Source organism: Pezoporus wallicus, unplaced genomic scaffold (assembly GCF_028554395.1).
Source record: "Pezoporus wallicus isolate ANWC-B61680 ecotype Strahan unplaced genomic scaffold, APGP_CSIRO_Pwel_v1 scaffold_3294, whole genome shotgun sequence".
In the NCBI taxonomy this organism is placed as follows: domain Eukaryota; kingdom Metazoa; phylum Chordata; class Aves; order Psittaciformes; family Psittacidae; genus Pezoporus; species Pezoporus wallicus.
Genome location: NW_026635478.1, coordinates 3159348 through 3183174, shown reverse-complemented (window position 1 = coordinate 3183174; position 23827 = coordinate 3159348). Strand labels below are relative to the sequence as shown.

At 37.8% G+C, this 23827-nt stretch overlaps 1 protein-coding gene across 4 annotated transcripts in view; it reads right to left on the bottom strand.

Moving 5' to 3' along the window:
• Window positions 1-257: 257 nt before the first annotated feature.
• NR1H4 (nuclear receptor subfamily 1 group H member 4) overlaps window positions 258-23827 on the bottom strand; it is a 38089-nt gene continuing 14519 nt past the window's right edge. For 3 of the 4 annotated variants that reach the window (XM_057425515.1, XM_057425511.1, XM_057425532.1), the window contains 8 exons: window positions 23190-23552; window positions 18235-18387; window positions 14682-14815; window positions 14080-14178; window positions 12912-13011; window positions 11234-11380; window positions 2109-2222; window positions 258-803 (listed from right to left, as the gene is read on the bottom strand). In XM_057425515.1, the coding sequence (XP_057281498.1) occupies window positions 565-803; window positions 2109-2222; window positions 11234-11380; window positions 12912-13011; window positions 14080-14178; window positions 14682-14815; window positions 18235-18387; window positions 23190-23552 (1349 nt within the window). In that variant the 3' untranslated portion in view covers window positions 258-564. The remainder of the gene's footprint in view (window positions 804-2108; window positions 2223-11233; window positions 11381-12911; window positions 13012-14079; window positions 14179-14681; window positions 14816-18234; window positions 18388-23189; window positions 23553-23827) is intronic. The other variant, XM_057425523.1, reaches the window with a different exon arrangement.

The window sequence follows — 23827 nt, the reverse complement described above, 5'->3', positions numbered from 1 at the left end:
AATTCAAAAGAAGTTACACGTTTATATCATGAAAAGGTTGTTTGGGGTTTCCTTGTGTGTGTATGAGGCTTTTCTCCATTACATAATTTTTCACCTTATGAAGAAATAACATCTTGCACATCTTACATGAACACATTTCACAGTTGAGCCGCAAATGACTGGCATTAACCATTTCAGCTGGTTTATTAGGTAAGTATCTGGAATATAATGGAGGCTGAGCACAAAAACATTGCAATGAAAAAAAATATGAATGCTATCCCCCTTTATCAAGAGAAAGTGTAACTGCAATCAGCTTAATTGCAGCAGAATTACCAGGGTTCCTCTGAAGAGCTGGTGGACTGTTTCTGATCAGAGAATATAAATACAGAGAAAGTTGTACTTACGTGTGAAGATCTGAAAGCTATGCAATATTCTGCGTACAGTGAACAAAATTACTTTCATGAATCCATGGCATGTTTCTATAAAAATGCAGTAAAGAAAATTTAATGTACTGTGGGATATCGTTCTATGAAAATAAATGCTATGTGGTCCTTTAAAAAGATTATTCTAAAATAAAAGTATGCATCACTGCACATCCCAGATCTCACAGAGCAGAGGTGTGAATTTGTGATCGTTTACTCTCCACGACATCAGCATCTCTGCGTGATGATGGTTGAATGTCCGTAATTCCGTCAGACGGCCCAGGAGGCATGCAAAGTGTTGAGGGTTATCTGGGTGGTGAAGTTTGCAGAATTTCTGTAGTATATCCAGCAATGGCTCTTGAAGTCTTTCCACGGACTCCCTGTCCCTTATGTATTGTCGATCTGGTTATGGTTTTAAAAGGAAAGAAGTAATTAGCAAATATATGCTCTGATACAATGTAAATATTTTCACTGGTAACTGAATATAAAAATATTCCAGTATTTACACCGGGTACTGGTGTTCACACAGAATATTTGTATTCATATTAAGGGGGAATAAAAATAGTTAAGATTTTGTTTGGTTGGTTTTTTTGTTTGGGGTTTTCATGTAAGCTTCCTACTTCTATCTAGGGAACACTTTCAACTTTGTCAAAAACTGAACAGTTTTAACTTGGAAATATTTCTTTGGGGTTCAATTGTCATCTCTTAGTGCAGTTCTGCACCCGAGTACAGCCTGTGATGCATTGAAGCAGCTAAACAGCACAGCATAAGTTCTTGGAGGTGTTGTACAGCTGGGGAATTTGGCCAGTAGAGTGTACATACTGGTCCCCAGGGAGAATCAAACACCTTCATCCTCTAATGAAACTTCTTTGTTAGAAATTGTTCTTTTAATTTGCTGATTTGTGTGTGTTTGGGTACTTGGAGAGGGAAGAAAAGAGAGAATTTTTTTTTTTTTGTCACTGAAAGTTCTGATGAAATTTCTTGAGCCACACTGACTGAAAGAGCAATGCAATTGCTTCACCTTCCTATCTTCCATGAAACCTCAGTGTCTGTCTTTTGTCCTGAAGCATCAGCTTCTCCCATTCCTATGAGTCAATTTGTTTGAGTCACTATACAATTACTCCGTGTTTCATAGGCAGAGCTAGTTTTGTGTTGTCGAAGAATTAGTTTTTTTACAGCAAAGCCTCTAATCAGGGCTGAGATGCTATTGCGCTGATACTTCTGAAAGGTCAGTTTCCAGCACTTTATAGTCAAGAGGCCTACTTGCTACCGTCCTGCTCTTGACACCCTACTGCTTCTTCCATAAAGGCTGAAGACCTTTACTGCTATTCTCTAAGTTACAGAGTTTCCCAATTTCCCTCTAAAAAATAGTAACATTCCACAGTGGTCTGTATTGTTGCGTGTGTAACCACAACTGGGATTTTCTGAAGGAAAAAGCCTGTTGTGTTAAGCAGTGAAGACATACCAGTACTTTTTTAATCATTGCATTTAGGCACATTTTTCCCTTCTATGCAAAACCAGATGGCATAGGAGGACATTTGGAGCTTGGATTTGTGTGTTTGTTTTCTGGTTTAACAACTGAATATATTGAATAAGCATGTGTGGTCACTTACTCTATGTAGAATGTAAGTTTTTACAAGTCCCAGGTCATACTCCTCCTGCTTTCTTTCCCAAGCCACTAATATTTAATTCTGGATGAGAAGTTACCTGGAGACAGGATAACTATGGCTGTAAGCAGTGCATATTCTTCCTGTGTCATCTTCAGCTCTCCAATGCTTTTATAAAAGTTAAACATGGGAGTTATGAATTCAGCTGAGATACCTGTGAGAGGGGAAAAAAGAAGTTATATTATTTTGAAATTATTGAAATAATCTGGTTTATTGCCACAGAGCAATTATTTAGTGTTTGAAGCCTTGGCTGTCTTGGTGGGGAAAAATTACTACACAAATGGGCCTGATGCAAGACAGTTACAAAACTGCAAGCGCATCCTTGTTTTCCAGTTCAGAGTAGAAACCAGCAAGCACTGGAAATTTCACATGGTTTCAAAGTCTGTCTTTCAAGCAATTCCTTTTCCTCTACAGGTTTGCCCATCTAGCTCTTCAGGACAAGCCTCATAGGTGGTTTTCTTGCTGTCTGCTTATATTCTAGCTGTCTTCTGTTTCCAGGGTGCAGTTTGTGAAACAGTCCCCATGCTCTCTATCTTTACATTAGTTATATCTGGAAACCTCTCAGGGTATACGGTTTAATTCCAGCCCAACTCTACTCTACTAACTACTGCTACTGGCTTGGGCAGTTGCTTCATTTTTTTCCATAAAAAGATTTAATTGCATCTTTTATGTAGCCTGGAAATTTACCTAGGTCTAGGATTACCTGTAGTCCAAGATCAACTTGCTTGCAACTGCTACTACTTTAAAGCATAAGCTAGTGTGTTCTAAAGTACAGAGCCATAAATTAAACCTAGGCCAATTTAAGGGTGGGATCATGTGATTCTCTTGCCATCAGTGAAACCCTTTGGGATTACTGAACTAAGGTATGCTGATGGGGCTTCCCCTTACTGACTTTGTCATCCAGTCACAGTGTTCTTACTCAGCCTTAAATTACAGATGTGCTCCGTTCTGCTTTTTGGTGTAAAAGAGAAGCAGATCTTGTGACATCAATTACTATTTTTTAAAAATGCTATGTGAGTCACTTGGAGCAGGCAGTAGACCGTTGGCAATGAGTGCTTGCAACTCTGAAGCAGTGGCACCGATGGGGTGTACACATCCAAATCAGTGGTTCTGCCGCAAGAGCCTTTTGACCTTTCTTGGCTGAAAGGGTCGAAACCTGCTCTGTTCACACATATGAGGGCCATAGGATTTCTTGTAATTTTACTCTTAATTTTGAGCTGTTCTAGGAGAAGCCATGATATCTTGGTGTTGAAACCACATGAAATAATGTGGTTTTGAGTGTTGTATAAAACACGAAGCTGAAGTCCTGGATTGGTGAGGTTTGGACTGCCTCCAGTAGGGGAAATTCAAATTAAACTCAGCAGGTGGAACTCAAAGGAAGGAAACATAAAGTCACTTAACTAAGAAACAGTCACATTTTGCTGTGACAGTGAGAACTTACTTCAGTCAGTGGAATAGTTATGTGTCCCAACAGTGAAAGTATGGTATTGCAGGGTGTGGTTTATTTTGTAGCTCAGTGATGTGTTTAACATGTGACATAAGCAACCTGTGTTCACTTCAGATTACAAGCCATGAATCTGGGGTTTATAACAAGTTCAATACTGTTCAGAAAAGTCTAAGTCAATTAAGCAGACATATGTAATGCAGGTCAGCTCATTGTGTGGAAGTTAGTAACACAGCTGGAGCTTTATACAGAGCAAACAATAGCATAGTCATCTAATGTTCTGTGAGGTTTATGTTGTTAGTCATCTGCGTTAAGTGTTTAAAATTTTAAACACTTGTTATTGCTAACTTAGGGGAACCGCCTGTCTCTCTCAGGCAGACATAAATGCCTAAGTTCCTTACAATATGACGTATGTAAGGACCACATACATGTGATGCACCAAAGTCTTAAAGTTCACATGAATCTAGAAACAGGGAAAAAAAACCAACATCTAGCTGAGCCCTAAAGCAGAGCAAATGATTTTTTTCAGGGAAGTGAATGGCTCAGGAATGACACAAGAAAAGCCCAAGACAAAGTGGATATTTTTAGATGTCTGTGCAAGGTATCATGACACTGGGCATGATCATCTCGGCAGCAGAAAGGAAATGGAAGGAAGTGGTTTGTGACTAAGACTCTCATCACATCGTTTGTTTCTCATATTCATAGTTTGATTTTTTTTTCTCCTTTTTCTTTCTTTTTTTTTTTTTTTTTTTTTGGGGGGGGGGGGGGAGGGTGTGGGAAGCAGATTAGTATTTAGCTGGATGAATTTATTGTTTTGCTGACCACAAAGCTCTTCAAGTCCTGCTGTCAATACAGCAGATGTGAGATGAAAATAATGGTGGTGAACATGGCATAGAATGACTAATTCAGGTCCTCATTGGTCTGGGTGTTGTATAAGCACGCAGTAAAACAATCCTTCCCCCAGAAAGCTTATAATCAAACATTAAGAAAATAAAGCATGGATGGCTGAAGCAAAAAAATGAGTACAGATGTGGAAGCAAATTAATTAATTACTTTCACCAGCAGAGGTGAAAGTAAGTGAAAAAGGATGTTTCAACAATGCAACTGATTTACTGCTTTTACTAAAGAGAACTTTGAAATCTTTAAACAGAAATATGTCACAGGACAATTATGAATAAAACCATACAAAATTAGCAAATTTGAGACTAGAATAATGGATTGATGTTTTGGTTGTTTTTTTTTTGTTGTTGTTGTTTTTTTGTTTTACGTGGTTACTGGTTTTGCTCTCATCCCATCTGTGTTGGATTTTCCCTGTTACTTCATCACCTTGGATGCATGTTACACAAACCACTGTTCCATCACAAGAGGGGGCTGTTTTCTAACGCGATTGAAAACGCTTCAGTTTGGATTTAATGAGCAACACCAGAAAGGAAAAAAGCAGGAAACAGATGTTTATAGTTCTTGCCTTTTTTTTTTTTTTCTCTTATCTACTATACAAAATGTTGTCACTTCAATTCAGGTTATCAGAAAAAGAATTAAAGGCGATTTGGTGCTCATAATTGGAGAAATGAACTCTACGAATTTTCAAATATCATTGTTATAAATCATGCTCCAAAAGTGAAAAGAAAAAATAAAATAGATAAAGTTATATTCCTGGCCTCACTGTAAACAGGAAAGTTAACCCTGTCTAACCCTCTTTATTTAGATCAGACAAGAGCCCTGCAGAGTACTGTGTCAGCTAGGCCAAGCTTCCTGGTCAGTGTTAACAGTGCTTCCTTCTTCTTTTCAAAAAGGTTTTAAAACTTTCTTTCATGCAGCATTACAGCAATAAGAATATGCTTTCCTTGCACATTGCAGTGTGCATCATTCTGAATTACACAGATTTCTACCTAAACACCAGCCTAACTCTATCATCTGCAGAAGATAATGCAATTAATTTGATTTATTTCACTATGTTAATGCATGACTGTAAACTCTAGCATAGTCAATGGGAAATACTAGCTTTACTGAGTACTTGCAGCATTAGACTGGAGCAGATTTAAACCCATGAACATTATTCATTCAGCACCACTTCTTGCACAATTTCATTCCTGACCCTAGCTTACGGGAGAGCATTGGTTTAGACCAGGGTTTTATTCCTGAGATTTCTCACTGAAGGTGACTGTTTCTTCCATAAAGTTTGGCGTTGCAGGCTGTAAATAATTATCTGGTTAATGCAGTCCTGAAATAAATGTTTTTACTGTGATGTTGAGTCAGTATTGCCAGCTTTTGGAGACACCATTCTCTCTTCTATTTTGGCTGTTCGGTAAAACTGAATAGATTAATCTATTGCAAGAAGAAAGCTTGATAGTAATTACTAATTAACAGTAACTAGCACTGTGTGATTAATATGGATATTGAGATTTTTTTCTTGATAAACACGGAAGTGCCAGTGGATATGAAACCAAGGGTTGTTTTATGAAAATAAAATATATTCATTACTTGCAAACTTACATCTTATCTTTCACAGTGTTTCATCTACCAGAAATGCCTTCTCACCAGCTTATGAGGTCTCCCTGCTAAGCTGTTCAAATGCACCAGTGGCCTTTGAACACTGACCAAATCCACCCTATTGATGCCAAGAGCCAAAAAGGGGAAAGTCGAGCCAGTAGAGAAGATACACCAGAGCGTCTGCACTTGACCTCTCCCCTCTGTCATCATCTCATAGACATTAAATGTCCAACTTAAAGTAGAGGTTAGCATGTGCCAAGAAGAACTCACAATCAGGATAGCAAAACCCCACCTTCTCAAAAGCAATCAGTAGGACCACTGTGAAGCCATCATTGAAAGCAAAGAATCCTCAGTTAAAAAGAGAACAAACAACAAATAAACCAGACCTGCAAGGAGGATGCAAATGGCATTGCCACACATCACTCTTTGGCAGTGGCCTGAGTGGCTGTAGTCAGGAGTGAAGTATGGTCTAGCACACAGCAGCAACACCTGCACTGCCTGGAGCTAGACTTTATAACTAAGTTTCTGGCCTGTGGCAGTTCACTTAACGTGGAAGAGATTGGACCCCCTGACATCTGTTCTTTTTTCATGGGTATAAATTAACTCTGTAGATATGATTTAAACACTTCTAGTAACTTCATTAGTAATTCAGGAACATGGGACTGGCTAACTCAGTGCAATAGATTGTACTTTTCTGTATACAAACAGAAAAGCTCTTTCCTTTACTCTGCAATTTAAAGTGTTCCTAATTTCTAAATGCCTGGGGCAGTGTGCTAATTTTGGGTCAGGTCATAGGATGGTGTCTCCTTCCTTGTGGATGCACATGACCATTTAGTGCATTTGACACTTCAGACTTGGCAGCGAAGATAATTTCATTTAGTTTCTTTGCACACACTTTAGCAAAAGGGTTTTGAAGCACTACTGTTACGTAGTACTAATAATCAAATAATAAAAGCCAAAGGCAACAGAAGTAATTAGGTATCCACTGTTCTGGTTCCAAAATTTTGCTTTCGTTTGCAGGAGCCTCTTGTCCAAATCAATGTGAACTTTGTATCCCACATTCAAGGGCAAAAGGGGGCCTCTTGCCAGTGCTTTGAAATAGCGGCTATTTCTTGTATTCTTTGGATCTCACTGTTCTTCAGCACCTGTAACCCAGCCAGGCAGACAAAAGTATGTTTTACAATGTCAGGTGTCCTGCTGCTAACTGAAAATTTGGATCCAGATTCTTCTGTTTCTGTTCATATCAGATAGTATCTTATTCCTCAGTACTGAAATTAGTAGAGCTGCTGTATAGAATAAAATGACAAAACAGACATCTGCGTCTCTTCATGACTACTGAAAGCTATATTGTAGGAATACAAGCTATAAATGCTCACTGAGAAAACATTAAAATGTCTCAGCACTGCTTTTAAAAAAGTTGTACTGCTTGATAATGGGGATAATTTGCTTTCAATATAACACAAAGAAACTAAGTATTAAATTACTAAGATGTCAGCCTTTCACGGAATGAGTCAATCAGTCACAACATGGTATATGCGTAGTGAAGTATCAAGTAAGATGAGTAAGTGGCATAAGCTCTCATTAACATTAAATAGAATGTATGTATTTCTCATGAAGTCTAATGTTAGGGTGAGTAGAAGAGGAACTCAGCCTCAGGAGCTAATGAAAGCTAATGAAAGAATTTCCATAACACTTTAAGAAGGAAGACCACCAAAGCACAGAAAAAGGCAGTTCCTGAGATGTACCAGGAGTTGAGCAGTATGCGCAAGTTAAGAAATAAAAATACACCTCATCAGCATGAGAATAAAAATGAATTTTGCTAATGCTCAAAGGTCATCATGACCAGATCTCTGACTTCTTTATCAGAGAACAAAGGAAAAAAAGAAAATCCATTCCAAGCAGACTGGAGAAGGCATAAATATTAATAGGTAAGAGAAGCTTCGAAGTGACATGGTGGCAGGTGACAGAAGGCTGGACAGCTTGTGACTTTTAGGCAGGATGTCATCTCCACTGCCCTCTCTGATTTTATGGATACAGATGTCAAGGCTTGACAATAGGTCTTATGTGGCATTCAGAAATATGTCTGCATCTAAAATTATGTGGACAGAAGATCTGACTAACAACAATAATATAGCTGATGGGCCGACAGTGTTTAGGACCTCACCAAGAGCTATTCATTACCTATAAATATATTTTCTAAACTCTCACTCAAATGTCTGCATTTCCTCTGTTTCTTTTAAGTTTTTTTCTTTGACTTGGGATTAATCTCTTTTGGCCAGTCTTAGCTCTTGGACCAGTCTATAACATGGTAATGATCAGCTGAAGCTTTTGGTAGCATTTGTCCTTACTGGTTAAGGCTGCAAGAGGCTGCTGAAGTTTCTAACCTAATATCACAGTTGGTACAGGTGATTATTCAACTTAGAGCCCTGTGACATGCAGAGGTGTGAAGTGTGTATTCAATATTTTTGAAAGCTGTGTGTGTCAGAGATGATAACAGAATAATTTGGATGCCTTTCTCACATTTTGTTTAAACTCAGGACACCTGAAAATGACCAGGACTTAATCCACAAAAATAATCTGGTTTGGTATTTGTACTTTTTAAACAATTTGAAATTATGTGATTTGCCCTAATGTGTAATTCTGGAATTTACCCTGAACTAAGACAAAATGCACAGAAAAATTGCACCAATGAGGGCTCTTTAAACAAAAACTCTGGTAGCTTGTGCGATGATGAACAGGATTCCTATGAAAATTCACTGAACAATGAGAAATACATTGGGGAAGCATGAGAGAGTCAAACCTAGTAAAAGTCCTTCCTTTTATAAAATAATCTGCTTGCATTTTCGGTGCAAAAGAAGTGATACCAGTAACAGGCAGTTACCAGTACTGAAAACACAGGCAGAGGGGTGTTTAAAAAACACATTTTAGCCCTTTCATGCAAGGGACATTGCGAGGTTGACTAAAACACTCTAGCAGGCAGCAGTGTCATTCCAAATTGAGAGACTGAAAATGTTGAGTGGCTTCTGGGTCTGTGCAGTGGCACTAACAACTAAATAGCATCAGTAGCAGCAATTAAATTAACACTGTCACAGAGATTTACAAACTGCATTTGTTGTTTACTGTCACAGCCCTATGAAGTGCAGCCAAGGAAAGTGTGTTTTAAGTAGGCTTGAATTTGCACAGAGTGAAGAAATGAAATAAATGGGAAAGGATATTTTGTTCTCTCTTCTGGATATTAATGAAAGGAAAGAATGCAGCCAGAAGCAAAGAAGCTGGATAATACATTATGCTCATGTAATACAGGGTGGGAGAAGTTCTAGCAACAGTATTTCTTCTTATGTTTCCAACTTGACCCTGGCTTGAGGGAAGATGTTTTAGAGAGCCTTTTCCAAGAGCAATAAGATATATATTTGTATACATGCACACTTAAAAAAAGTGACTGTGTTTCATTCCTTGGGAACTATTCAACTCAGGTTTTCTTCTACTCTAGAACTCATGTTTAATTTACCTTGGAGGTAAATTTCCCACGGGAAAAAAAAAAAAGCAATTGCAGGAAATCTTCCTTTGGAATAAATGGTACCATATTTTAAATTGTTACTTGTCTTAAAATTTCTATACAAAACGCTATTTTGTTAATCTGTTGCATGACAGGTAAATAATATTACTGCATGATACAGTGTCATGTTCCAGATAGTCATGTTATTATATGAAATGCTATATTTAAGTCTAGTAAAAACTTGCAAAAAATAATAATACATCTCATCTGGTTTCAACAGTTACAGAGAATTAACAGGCTATTTTAAAAGTCTGACTAAGAAGAAAATTATTGGTATGACATAGTGGTTTTCGTAATGTTCTGGATCAAAGTATTTCCTGCTTCTATTTTTTACAAACAATTGACACCTTGAACAAGAGGAGTGATACTCACTGCATAGATTAGAGAAGCTTTCAGTAATTATGTATTCATATGGATTAATTTCTCTAAGATCTATTTTTATCAAAAATTTATCTTATAATCCAAAAGAAAATCTCTTAATGAAGACGTTTGGATCCATGCCAACTCATTACAGTTTTCAGGAAATACTTATGGTCTTCTTAGCATACTTCTCTGCCTGCAGAATCTGGACCAGAATCCATCTGGAAGTCACTAGTTCCAACACATCAAACAATAGCCTCTTATAATAAATAAAAATGAAAGAAATACTTAAAAAAAGATAAACTTAGAAATCAGTGTGTTAAGCCAAACCAAATACATACTTCAGCAAGAGCATTATTTTCAAGATTTCTTTTCAGGTTTCAAATATAAAAGTATTGGCCTAATTTTGTATATATCAATAGTATCTTCATGTTACTGATTTTAAGAGTTTCAGAAATGAGTTTAAGCCCATTTCTATGACTAGTATTGAGGTTTAATGTTCTTGTCTCTCTTCTCCTTCTGACCATTAAAGAAGGAAGGCCATAATCTATAGACAGACTCTTTGACTCAGAATTGTTACTACACCTGAAGTTTGAATGATAGATGACTGTGGGTTGGATAGTTTGCAGGTCAATACATAAAGAAGGAAAAACATTCAGTATTGCATCAGTGGAGGACAAAGAGTATGTAACAATGCAAAACACCACTTTGCCTGCTTTAAGGAACAAACCATATCCAGCCCTGTTTGGCTTTTCTTAGTTATAAAGATTTATGTCCAGAGCCAGAATTTATCATAGCTACTGAGCCTTTGATGCACCTTAAGATGTAGAAAACATACTGAGAACATGTCACTTTAATAATTCTTCAATGCACTTTGTGCTGTGATTCAGTTCTACCAAAATGACCCTAATAATAGGCGGTTCTCTTCGGTCATCTTCAGTAACACCATAAAATATTTTTTTTTCTTTCCTTCTTATAACGATTACCTTTGAAAGCATAAATACTGATATTTTATTTAAATTTAATTTAAAATTATGGTATTTCTTCTTCATTGTTCTTTCATGCTTATCGTTGGAAAGCTGCAACAAGTTTGTTTGATACAGTGTTATTTGTAATACTTGTATTTATAAATAAACCTTTACTTTATGACCTTTAGCCTCAAGGCTGAGTTGGATTTGTTCTAGTTGATATAAAGAACACCATTCAGATAAACCTGTTTCAGCGCTAATAATTTTACTAGCTTTCTAAGGGCAAAATACTGACTCAGAAGTGCAATGGTGTGGCTTGGTTTTCCCTTGTTAAACAAGATACTTACCACTATTGCGAATTCTTTCTTCTAAAAGGACAGTGTGTCCTGTAGGAAGTTTCCTGCTGAAGATCTCAGCTGAACGGAGGAACATAGCTTCTACTGCTGAGCCCTTCAGCAAAGCAATCTGATCTTCATGATCAAGGGTTTGGAAGCCTGGGGAGATGTTGGAAATAAGAAAGGCAGCAACAGGAAAGTCCCTCTTATTTCCTATCCTGAAGTTCTTGCATATGAGGTGCTACACATCTGTACAACCTCAGTGTCGATATCAGTGGGATTGCCAAATAGTTGGGAAATTGACACCCAGATTCCAGAAAAGGACACAGATCTGGATGTCAACAAAGTTTATGAGAATTAGAGTTGTGTTTCAGTGTTCATAATACTTTGAGTGGAACCTGACAAGTGAAATCTAGTGACGTAGCATAACCAATATGGGAATTTTGTCTAGCCTGATGCTGCTCCCTAACATCTGCCATCTTTCCACCAGAGCTTTCTATATGACTTCACACTGCTGTGCTGCTTTCAGTTCTTTCCATGCCCTGATGGCAAAAGCATTTGAAGCATCTAATTTTAAATATTTCACCTTGCGTTTGGACTAATATACTGTGTTACACAGAGGCTTCCTGCTGTGTTTTAAATATGTATTTCCTTTTTTGGAGGGAAGAGACTCTAAAACCCACTGAAGAAATCAGAACAAATTTGGTGACTTGTGTGAATACACAGCTGCTCCTCTGAAGCAAGCTAAAAATCCTCAGAAACTTTCCTCATATTTGCCAGTGCAGGTGCCCACTTTATACCCACCCCTTGATTCTATGAGGAAGCACAGGAGATAATGCAGATAATGAAACAAAGTGATAAATCTTGCAAGATATATCCTAAGTCAACACTGAAAATAATAGATTATTCAGTTACAAAGCTCCTTCTTTCTTCTCTCCTCTTCTTCTCTCCTGCAAGCCAGTATCCCAGTTAGTATAAAAAAAATACATTTACAACTTCAGTGCTAGGCTTTGAAGCAAGCCTGTAACACACAGAGGAATGGTCCATATTATGGGAGAGCAAGGAAAATAACGTTTTCATAGAGCCAAGCATTACAGTGCACTTTCCTTAATAAAAAGGAACCTGTACAATGCCCAGCATTAATTACTTCTTGAGGTAACATGAACTTGGGAGTTAAAAAAATACTAATGATAAACTCAGGTGTTCCTGAGTGCTTGTCCATAACATACCAGGCAAGGACCATAAACACTGGTGCCACCAACTAGGGAAAGTTCTTGTCTAGGACTCACAATTCAGTGGATGTCATGACCTAGAGATTTTGCTAGAAAGGCAGCAAAGGGAGTGAAGCAGTCTGGCAAGCGTTAGTGGCAATTTAAAGGCAGACTATTTGGCATTACAGTGATATATAAAAATAAAATCTCTCTAGAGACACAACCTTTTCTCTGAGCATTTTGTTTGTCAATAGGTAAAGAGTGCTACATCTCAGGGTGGCAGAGTCTGAATTATTCAATGTATCATTCCTCTGATCACAAGGTTCTTTTTCTTTAGACAATGTCTGAAGAATTCACATGTGTTAGGGGAGGAGGAATTTTTATATAGTCTTCAAAATATACACAACAATCACCAAATGGCAAATGAAAGGCATGTCAACTTTGCAATAACAAAATTTGCCCCAACACACTGGATATACCTGGTAGTTTTTTAGTGAATTCCACAAGAACCTGCACATGACTGGTAGCCATTTCTGTCAAAATCAGAAAATTCCCTTCAGCACTGAATTCCTCCTGTAACTGTTAAAGATCAAACCAAACAAAATCTGTTAATATTCATTGTCACTTCATATTGAAGAGTATAAAATACAAGAATTATAGACTGAATAAGGAAAGAGTTCCATCTAACAATGTAATTTGTCTCCAATGATTTTCAAAACCACGTATTTTTTAAGAGGCAACATAAGAAGTAAAAGAAGTAGACAGAGTCCTTTCCTCTGGAATGTCTGTCTCACTTTCAGTGTCATGTCTAGCAATCAATGATTTAGGCACATCCTGAGCCAGAAGTTCTGTGGGTGCCATAATACGTATTTTTTAGTATATTTTTTGTTTTGACCTCCTTAACCTCCCATGGAAATAAATTCCACATATTAGTTATGGGTAATTCAACACTCCTCCTGCAAGTGTCTTCCTTTTAGTTTTCAAAGCCTATGACTTAGGAAATAGTTTTTTACAGGTGTTTGGGGTTTGTTGTGGATTTGCTTGTTGTTTTTTAAGGTTAAACATGACAGTTACGTAAAAAACCCCACCTCTTTTAAGCCCTATGTTTCCTTTCCTCTCTGCTTCCCAACCTTTCTTCCGTTTTACCATGAAAACTGGGAGATCTTAAAGGGAAAATGAAATTTCTAAAAGGTAGAGAGGAAAATGAAAGAAGAGGGGATGAAACAAAAATGTTGCAAAATTGGGTTTAAAAAATATTAAATATATATATATATATATATTTTCAAGCTTCCAGGCTAGTGTTCTTATGGACAGGAAGCTTGGCTTCAAGTCAAACTCAAACTGCTGCCTATACTAACAATGTAAAAATAGAAACTCCAATCAGCAAAAGTTAGATTTGAGGATGAAAATGTATTTCCAGAGTTGAAAGATTTTTCTTCGCATTTAAGTTTGATAAACAAACATGTGGCCTGTTGAAGGAATGTGAGAAATTCTGTCCCACTTGCAGCACGTCTTAAGTGTAGGCTTTTACCAATAGTTTGCTCTACTACTTATTACAACTATTTATGCTAAGTACAAATATTTGCTGCTGTGTAATCCTCAGCTTCATTATCCACATCTCAAAAATCAATTAACCAACATACTTACTAGTTTTTTTGACACCTCCTGTGGTATTTGTTGCTTACTGTATGAATCCATGATGTAATCAAGAAGGTTCTGCTGTTGTGGGGTAAATTCTACTTTCTCCTACACTGGCAAAAAAAAAAAAAATCCCATCATGAAATGAAGTCATAGAAATGATCTGGCATCTCCTGCTTTAGGCAAAAGCTATACATCTATTCCTCACACTTGGAGACCAAGCAGGTTTGCTTTTCACTGAGATTTCTATAGAAGTATACAGAAGAGAGGTGTGTAATGCTTCTAAACTGAATGAGTTTGTTTTGCTTATTACTAGAAATAAGGAAACAAATAGCAAATAACTAGGTATGCTCAAACTTCACACCTCATCATGTGTGATATATACTTGACAAAAAGTACTTCATGGATTTTATTAGTGTTTTACTGAGTTTTGACTAAAAATATCAAAACTACTTCTGTACTCGAGGTATTCCCTTGATCTGGTGGGAGATGGACTTTTAATTAATACAAACAGCTCCAGAGAGTTTGCAAGTATTCTATATTCACTGTACTAGCCACATTTAGCTCAAACATCACCGCTACTGTACCAACTATTACAAGAATTTTCTTACCCTATACATTTTAGTTGTAGACGTCACTTGTTTCATGTCAGGGCCTTCATTATCTTCATTAACTGTTTGACCTGGAGTCTGTTTCACATTTTTCCGTAGTCTTTTCGACTTGCATTGTATTTCTGTTAGTAGACCTATAACACATAATACAGCAGATGATAGCAATTTGATTTGTAAATGCCACAGGCACTGAATAGGTACATAAACATGCCTATGGATGCCCCTTACACTAACAATTTACCTGTGCAGATAATCTCCTGAACCTGTCATTATCTTTTGGTGTGAGACACTAAATACACAATAATGACCAGTCCAGTTAAGCAGAAGACCATTTTCAGAACAAAGTGGTTGGTTCTGGTTACCCAGCATCCACACAGTGTGTGTGTCAGGGGTCTCGTTTTGGACCAGCTCTAATCTGATTTTACAGGTAGAAAACCCATTAGCCTTGGGAGTACACTGGAGTGTGTCTTTGCTTTAGTTTCATTCAAAAGAAAAGCCCTTCATGTACTCCAAGACTTGAACCAAAAGAGCAATAAATGAGAACATCTGGAAGAATGTCAGCAGAAGTGTGCTCCTCGTCTGATTCAAAACAGTAATCAAGGTGTAGCTGTTCTTACAGAAAGGACACTGGATGTTTTCAGTAATCTTTAAGCAATATTATGGCTGTGGAGCAGAATCTTTGCACAGAAAGCCCACTCAGAAGAGAGGACTCGAGGGCTTTAGCCATTACAGTGTCACTGTACAGATAAACCAACAGCTTAAAATGTAGGCTCATAAGTAACTCAGGATGGAAAAGTACCTTTAAAATGTATTTACTTAAAATGTTACCCAGTTGCTCTAGTTATTTTGCATTTCATTGTATTAGAGGACTGAATAAAGCCCTGGGTTTACTATAGATTTTCCTTGGCCCAAGGAAAGTTTTGCATTTGTGTTTGGCAGGGGTTTTGTTTTGTTTGGCTTTGTTTTGCTTTTTGTTCTAGACTACATTTCAGTACCTTGAACCAGGGAGCATCCTTGTGTGGATATCATAAAACCTAGTAATTTGCTTGTGCTAACAAAAGACAGGGGACAATAGGTACCCTGCACAACCTGCGGAAGACAGCCAGAAAGAACAAATGAAAAAGTAAACAGCTAAGTATTCATCTAAAAATAGACCTATCAGCACAGGTCTTTTTTTCTTTCTTTTAAGCTTCTTTCAAGTGTCCTTCCCATTCTTCACATTTGAAAATGCAGAGTAGGAATAGAAGCTCATTCAGTGAGTATGTGATGGTGGAGGAAGATACCATGAAAACAGTGATTTTTTTTTGGTGAATGTTTTTAATTTCCTGTTTAAGCACTATATAAAATAACCTACCTGAACCGCTGAGAGAAGAGGAAATTTACATGATTAAAATAAGACCTGCAAATAATACCTTGAAAGGGGGAATAGGAATGATGGAGATAATAACTGGTATCGAGCCATGTAATTTGTGCTGCCGCACAGCGTCATAGATTTCTTTTTCTAAATTATTCAGTGCATCTTTTGGCAGTGTTAATGGCCTTGTACTGTTTCCCACCAGCTTATGATCTGGTCTACTACCTTCCTAGGGAAAATCTGGTTCACATTTGCCTTAAGCAGTAAGACAGATTTTCCTCATGTTTTCTGTTACTGAGTATTACTTTGGCATCTTTTTCTGGCTCCGTTTAAATTAGCTGGAATACTTGTGTGAGAGACAGGACTTTAGTTTTTACCTCAGAGATAGCTAGGTTTCAATGGGTATTAAATGGGTATTACCTTCCAGGAAGAGTGGCAGAACCTAGGAAGACATTTCACCCAAGAAACTTGCAGTTTATATCCAAATGACAGGAAATGGCTGAAATTGATGGTTAGTAATTTTGATCTTTCTGTAGTTTGTATATAAAAGGTGAGAGTAGGATTGTTGAGTAGCCATGCCATAAATATTTATAAGACTTTACCTCCTTGTTCAGAGAGAAAAAAGAATCCACAGAGCTTGCAATTACAATCCTACAAAATGAGTAAGTGAAACAAAGTTCAAGGTAACCTTTTATTTCCTACTCTTTTCCAAATAAATGCTCCGTACTACAAGAAGCTTCGTGTTTTACTGTCCCGGATAGCCTTGAACTAAAAGTGACTTTACAGCACACTCCTCCTTAAAAGCCATTAAATAGTACTTTACTAAACATCCTCATTGCAGTGCGTTAGAGCACACTTATGGTTAAGTCATGAGCGACACAGGATACCCAGTGTTTCCATTGCAGAGGGAGAGTCAGATGGCAGTGCCACTCACTGGCTTTTATTTCACATATGCCAGTTTGTGAAAGTGATAGGCCAGTTTAAAAGTTTCATGTGTGCCCAATCAGTATTGTTTACTCTGACCTATATTTTTCAGTGGTGGGTTGGTTTTTTTTGTCTAGTGAGTCACTCAGTCTATTTTGAGCCCTCCAAATTCTGGAACAATGGATCTGGGATCAGCACCACAGGGGAGTTATTTTCCTCTGATACTTAGGGACATATTGAGTGCTGTCACAACAGTGGTGGTGTCTGCTCATATATTTACATATTGTACAAGAATATATCATGTCTCAAGATCTTTGTAGCCTGTTCAATTTGCAGAATGAAAGATTAATTACATTATGCTGCCAATGCATTCCAAATATTGATGGAGCTTATTGTTTCTCACAAAACCAACAGTTAATATAGCATCTTCTGATCAGATTGAGGGATAGAAGTATATTAAAAATTCCAAGTAGATTAATTTCCTGTATGAACCTAAATTGGTTTCACACATACACGTGTGCTAATGTGTTTAAAGTTGCACTCCAATATTCCTGATGTTCTAAGTGTGAAGCTCAATGAAGTTTATAAGCTGCTAGTCTCAATAAAATATTCACTAATATGAAACATTATTAAAGTCCCTCAGCTTCATTTCTGGAGACAGTTCTACCTATGCGCCTATATGCAACCCAGGAAAATCTGTAGTGCCATGAACAGAGCTAATGAGACTATAAAAAAGGGCTAGCCCTTAGCAGGCTTTGCCTGATTGCTGGGTGGGGTCTGGAAACATACACTTACCCAGTCCAGAGAATCTTCCTGCTAGCAGCACTCCTCCTCTTTTCTTGAATATGACATTGTTTGAATGCTAAAATTTGGACTTGGCTAGCAAGAACTTTACAGGGAAAGCACCAAAAAGAGCAGCACAGGGAAGCACCAGGATTTTCGTTCTCTGGCTTCTACAGCACTGTAAACTTCAAGCTCCTGGGGAGTCTCCCATAGACCACTTCCCCTGCCTGTTTTTTGTTCTTACTCAAGCAGACTAATGGCTGTTATCTAGCCCTTCCTTCACCATTTGCTCAGCTCTTACACCCTTGTGTCCCTGTCCATCAACTAAATCCCATTGTTTATAAGTGCGTATGTCTTTTTCAGGAGGATTTGATGCACATGGCATCATCTTTAATGTGCCTTCCCCCTGCCAGATGACATATTGTATAGCTTTGTTATTAAAACCAGCTTAATTAAACAAATAGGCACACTCTGGCTATGTGATGCAAATACCTGTATACATACATTCAGCCAACATGCCCATTTGCTTGCATTTCCTTAGACGGCACTCCTGGCATTTTCTCCTCATGTACATGTCCATCTCACAGTTGCCTCCATTTTTACACTTGTATACTGCATTTTTTGTGATGCTTCTTCTGAAGAACCCTGTATAAGACAGCAGCAACAAAGATAAAACACTGAAAGAAGCAAAAGTGATCAAATTGAAAAGCACTTCCATTTCCACTGAGTTTTCTCAATGGCACGCATTGTGCTGTACCATGATTTTTTTTCAGTGCCTGGATGACTATATTCTTTATATTTGTATTGACATCGTTATCAAAGTAATATGATTTAATAAATCAACATAATACATCACAGGCCCAAACATTAGCCATTAGCCCAAAGTAAGGTTCTGGAACTGTGAATGTGAAAAAATTCCAACCCAAATCTAAAACCTGCCAGGAGCAGGGTGAGCACCATCACTGGAGCTGTAGGGTGATGCCACACAAACAGCAAGTGAAAAATTACAAGTCTCTTGAGGTACAGGATGCACAGAGTTGAGTAACTCTTCACTATTCATTCCCTCAGCTCCTGGGAGCAGCAGAATGGGAGCTGCAGAAGCTCCACATACTGGTCTGCTTACCCACCCCCAGGTTTAATAAGGAAGCTGCAGCATATCTGCCTATTGTACGTGTGGCCTCCTCCCCTGTTTACAAGATGCTGCAGCCTCATTCACTAAATACTGTCCACTTGATGAGTTAAGCAGTCACCTAATTTCAGCTGCACAGGCAGCTCTACTGGCATCGTCACTGGATTCACTCCAAACTTGCACAGAGGTAACTGCAAAAAGCAACTGATACTAGAAATTCAGAGGACCTTTCCTCAGCCTGTCCAAATTTCTTATTTGCTATTGCCTAGCACACCTCTGAGAGTGGCAGTGTGGGCAAAATATGGAGTGCTAAAGGTATTAAATGCAATTGAATAAAAGAGTCATCATAAACAGAGTCTTTGCTGACAATGACTTGAATGTTTAGTATGGGTCACTGTGCCTTTTTACATTATCCTTCATATGGCAGAGACAATTTAGCATCACGTACAGAGGGAATCAGTTCTCCTCCCTGTCTGAGAGCAAGTTTCTGAAATAGACTCCTGAGAGCTTCAGCTGGCACATCACTGATTTAAAGTGCACTTCAAACTAGAGCTCTGCCTGAATTTGCATTAACCAGAGCTATTCACAAAGCTTTTGCTTTCTTATAGCCACTGGCTGTAACAATACCACCATCATTTTCCAGCCTGGCACTTTGAGGCACTACGAGAGGCACCAGACAAGACCCAGTCTCCCATACTCAAACCACAGGGCAAATTCAGATTTAAATATGAATTTTTGTCCACTGCAGGATTTGTCTGTTTTCAGAATGCGTTCAGCTAAAATACTGTCCTGCTGAATCTACCAAGATAACAGATGACATCATGATTTTGCCATTGTCAGATGAAACTTTCCCAACTTTGTCTTATGATTTTATAGTTGTATAATCTCATCCAAGTACCAATGTGTAGCTACCAGTAAAACCATGCAACTACCTAGTCACAAAAAGCCTGTCATTTCTCTAAATCTTCTCTAATTCCTGCTTGAAATCTTTTCTATGCTCTCAGTTTTATTGGCTGCTTTTCAGATAAATACAGTTGACAGGCATCAGTCTCTTTTGAAATGCAGATTGCTTAGAACCTCCAGCAGCCCCAGGCATTATTTTTATTCATCATTCACGTGTTGTTTAATACATTTACTGGTCAGCGAAGATAGAAAAAGGCCTGGATTTAAGCTGTAGGCTTTCAGTGTCAGTTAAAGGTAAATGCATCAACTTTACATCATTTCTGAATTCTATTTATTAAATTTAAATCCTGTAATTTAATGCACATTAATTAATAGTAAATGTTGAAACGCTCTGTATGAATATTTATAACTTCTAAGTCTGATTGGTGACTTTATCACTCACCCTCCCCAGAAGGTGTGCATTTGCTTTTACATGGAGGAGCAAAGAAAAAGGCTTTAGTAAATGAATTTTCTAAAGTATGCAACAAGGTGAAAGAAGTATGCAAAAATATGGATGCGAAAGCTAGGAATCAACAGATTTAAGCAGTCAAATATTTTCTCTTGGAAACAATTTTTCTGAAAAAGTGAAATCAAGTGAAATGAAAAGTGAAATAGTTCTTTTTTGGCAAAAAGTGGTTTTAACTCTACTCTTGCTCCGATTTTATCATAAAATGGCTCTTGAAGCATTGTGTTCCTGAACAGACTTCTTCATAATTAATTTTGAAATTAGCTTTTTGGTATGAATGGAATTTCTATATATATTATTCCTTAATAATTCAAAATGAAATTAAACTGCCTAAAAATATTTTATGTGTAATCTTTTATACCAGGAGTTTTACAGAAATTCAGAGGTAAATTATAGATGGCATCTGTTAGACTAATGAAGGCGTAGCCCCCAAACCTGAAAGTTTTTCTGGCACAGTCTTTTATATGACCTTGCCAGATTACAAAAAGCTCATGTTGGCTGGAAATGTTGAATTTGCTTTGTTCTCTTGGCTGCTCTTGAGTATGATTAATTATGGCTACAGCTGCTCTGATGTTACTGATTATTATTGTTAATCAAGGCAACATTTTCTAAAGTGATATATTGGAGGTGAGAGAAGTCTCAAGAAGAATTTTCTTTTTTTATATAGTACCATGGGCAAATGAGAGAAAATGTTCTGTTTAATCTGCCTTTGCATAATATGTAAAATACTAATGAAATAGTTCATACTTACTTTTTGATGGATGGTAATGTATTAAAAGATAAGTGTATACTCCTGCCCGTATCTTTACATTAATATTCTCACGAGGGATGGGAAATAATATCTAATTTTGTTCCTTCTGCCCAAGAAAGACAAAAAGAATGGAGGGTGTTGCTGAATGCATTACCCAAGAAAGAAATGAAAAAAAACCCCAACATATTCATCACAGAGGGTTCAATCACATAAAAAATATGTGCAAAGCCTCCCCCTTTGAATAAGAGTGTCCTTGGCATCAGTGGAGCAGGGGTGCTGCAAGGTGAGCCCTAGTCCTGCAGAAAGGGATCTGCATATTACTCTGTATACATATTGAGCATTAATTAACAGTCTTGTTGCCAAAAAGAAGGGCTAATCTCATACTTGGATGTGAGATGTGAGGTAGGTCTTCTACTGCACTGATAAGAGCACAACTGAAGTATCCAAGCCCACTTCTGGCCCCTGTGCTTTGAGAACAATGTATGTAAAAACCACCACAGATACACAAGATCAGGGATCTAGAAAACATAGTATCCCCTTCACCTTGTTGAACAGAATTACTATCCTCAGCACATCTTTTTCCTGAATCAGCTGGTGTTTTAATCACCTCCAAAGTTTATTGTAGAAACAGAATGCATTACCTTTAAATAATTGAACTTTTACTATGTTTGATCAAGGGTACTATTCTTTGTAATTGATGTTGCAGTCATGAAACAGAGTGAAAACATAAAATAGATTGTCCCAATAAAGCAGTAAAATTGTGGTTACATAGAGTAATTCAAACTGAATCAGCAGAGAGATGAACACATATTTCCTTTCACTATGGGTTTTAGTCTGGGTATTTACAAGGTAGTTTTAACCTCTCTCCTAGAAACATTCTTTACAAATTCCATAGTTTGCAATTATAAGTCTTTGAAAAATTGCTGACATTTAATCATTAAATTAATAAAGGGTAACTAACAAATGTACAATTTCTTGGATTCTTCACATGAAAATTGAGTTTAATCTGGTTTATAATGACAGCCTTCATATGAGTTAATTCATATTTTTGAATTTGGACTATTCAAACAGACAGCAGAAAGAAACAAATCTCATTTGTTGGATAATTGAGATAAAATATATGACCCTTGATTGTGTTCATGTTTAGAGTGGTTGACTAGTTTGATCTGTTGTGCCCTCAGAAATGAATTTGTAATAGATAAACCCCCCAAATTAGTTCAAAGTCCACTCTCAGTCACAGGGAGTTCCACATAAAATATTTCAGTGCTTCACTAATTTCCATGCTTTACCCCTAGAACAGAAATGATAATGAAATATTTATTCACAGAATAGAATGACAAACTAGGGCATTTTCATTCTATGAGGTACCTCATCCCTAGGTGTAATAGTTATTCCATTAGCATAACCTTTTGTCTCTCGCTGCTAAAACAGCTGGCAATCCTGTTTCCAATAATGGCAATGATTTCCTATATCCCATTTATCCTGACACCAACTTATAAAAACTGTTCTTCTGAGAAGCAAGATATTTATCCTACACATAGCATCTGCTTCCTGAAGAAGCTCTCTTACTAGGACTAAGGGCTGTCTCTAGTAGAAAGTCTAGAATTAGAAATCTTCATTTCATAAACCTGAAGATACCCACTATATCTTTTGGGAGCTGGGGAATAAAGATTCTCTGGGAACAGCTTAGAGGTGGGAGCTGATAGCTTCCACTTCCTTTCACTTTCCTTTTCACTTCCTATCTGCACACTACAGGAGGCATTTGGGCTGAGTTTGCAGCTGATTTGAAGGGCAGCCTCACGATAAAGTCCCAGAGGGCTCCATGGGTTTGATTCCTTCCACAGGCAGAGATCAGCATAAACAGCCTCCAAGGCAGCAGAGCCAGGCTGCCAGGCTCCCACATGGAAGCTGTTCAATTTAACAAGAGCTAATGGTGACTCAAGAGCTGTAGGTTGGCCAAGTGTGCTCTATAATCACAAGGACAACGGTGGATGATGGTGCCAACCTGTCTTGGGGAAAATACAGAATAGTCTACACCAGATCCAAACATAAATGTCTAAAATGCTTAATGACTCTGATAAAATTAAAAAGAAAAAGAGAAGCCCAGAAACTACTGTGCTTATTAGCTGAATTGAATTCTGTAACTGATTTCATCCTACCTTTGCATCCTTCACAAGTAAGAGCATTGTAGTGGTACCCAGAGGCTTTGTCACCGCAGACCACACAGAGCTCTTCTCCTTTCACTCTTCCTGTGGAGTGACCCAGCCTAGGCTTTTTGGCTGCAGGGATATCCATTATCTCTGTCTCCCTCGTGAAAAAGGTCTCTGAGGGTATTCTCCTGAGCTCATACATCCCAGGAGAATACCATTCCTCATGCTGTGGAGGGTAGAACCCTAAGTTGGAGTAATAAGGCGGCGATGAGATCTGAGGCTGAACTTGGGGAAATGGCACACTGTTGTATTGCGTGTAAGGTGGCACATCTGCCTCTTGCACTGGAGAACTCATTGGCTCTGAAAGGACACCTGCAAAATAACAGCGCAAAAACAATTTCTATTACAACCATGAAACTGCAGGTATCAGAGAAATTTCAACTTCCAGACATCCATCTCAGAAACAAGGCACGATAATAAAGGTTGCATTATCTGAGCTTAGATTTCCTGTGGTCCTGGTCCTACGCAAATGCATTGCAAAATATTTTTTAAGTAGCTTAGCCATCCCCAGGCACTCCTTTATTACTGGCAGAAATGTACGGTGCTGGCAGTTACGTTAAAAGAAAATCTTGAGAGATACCACGCAG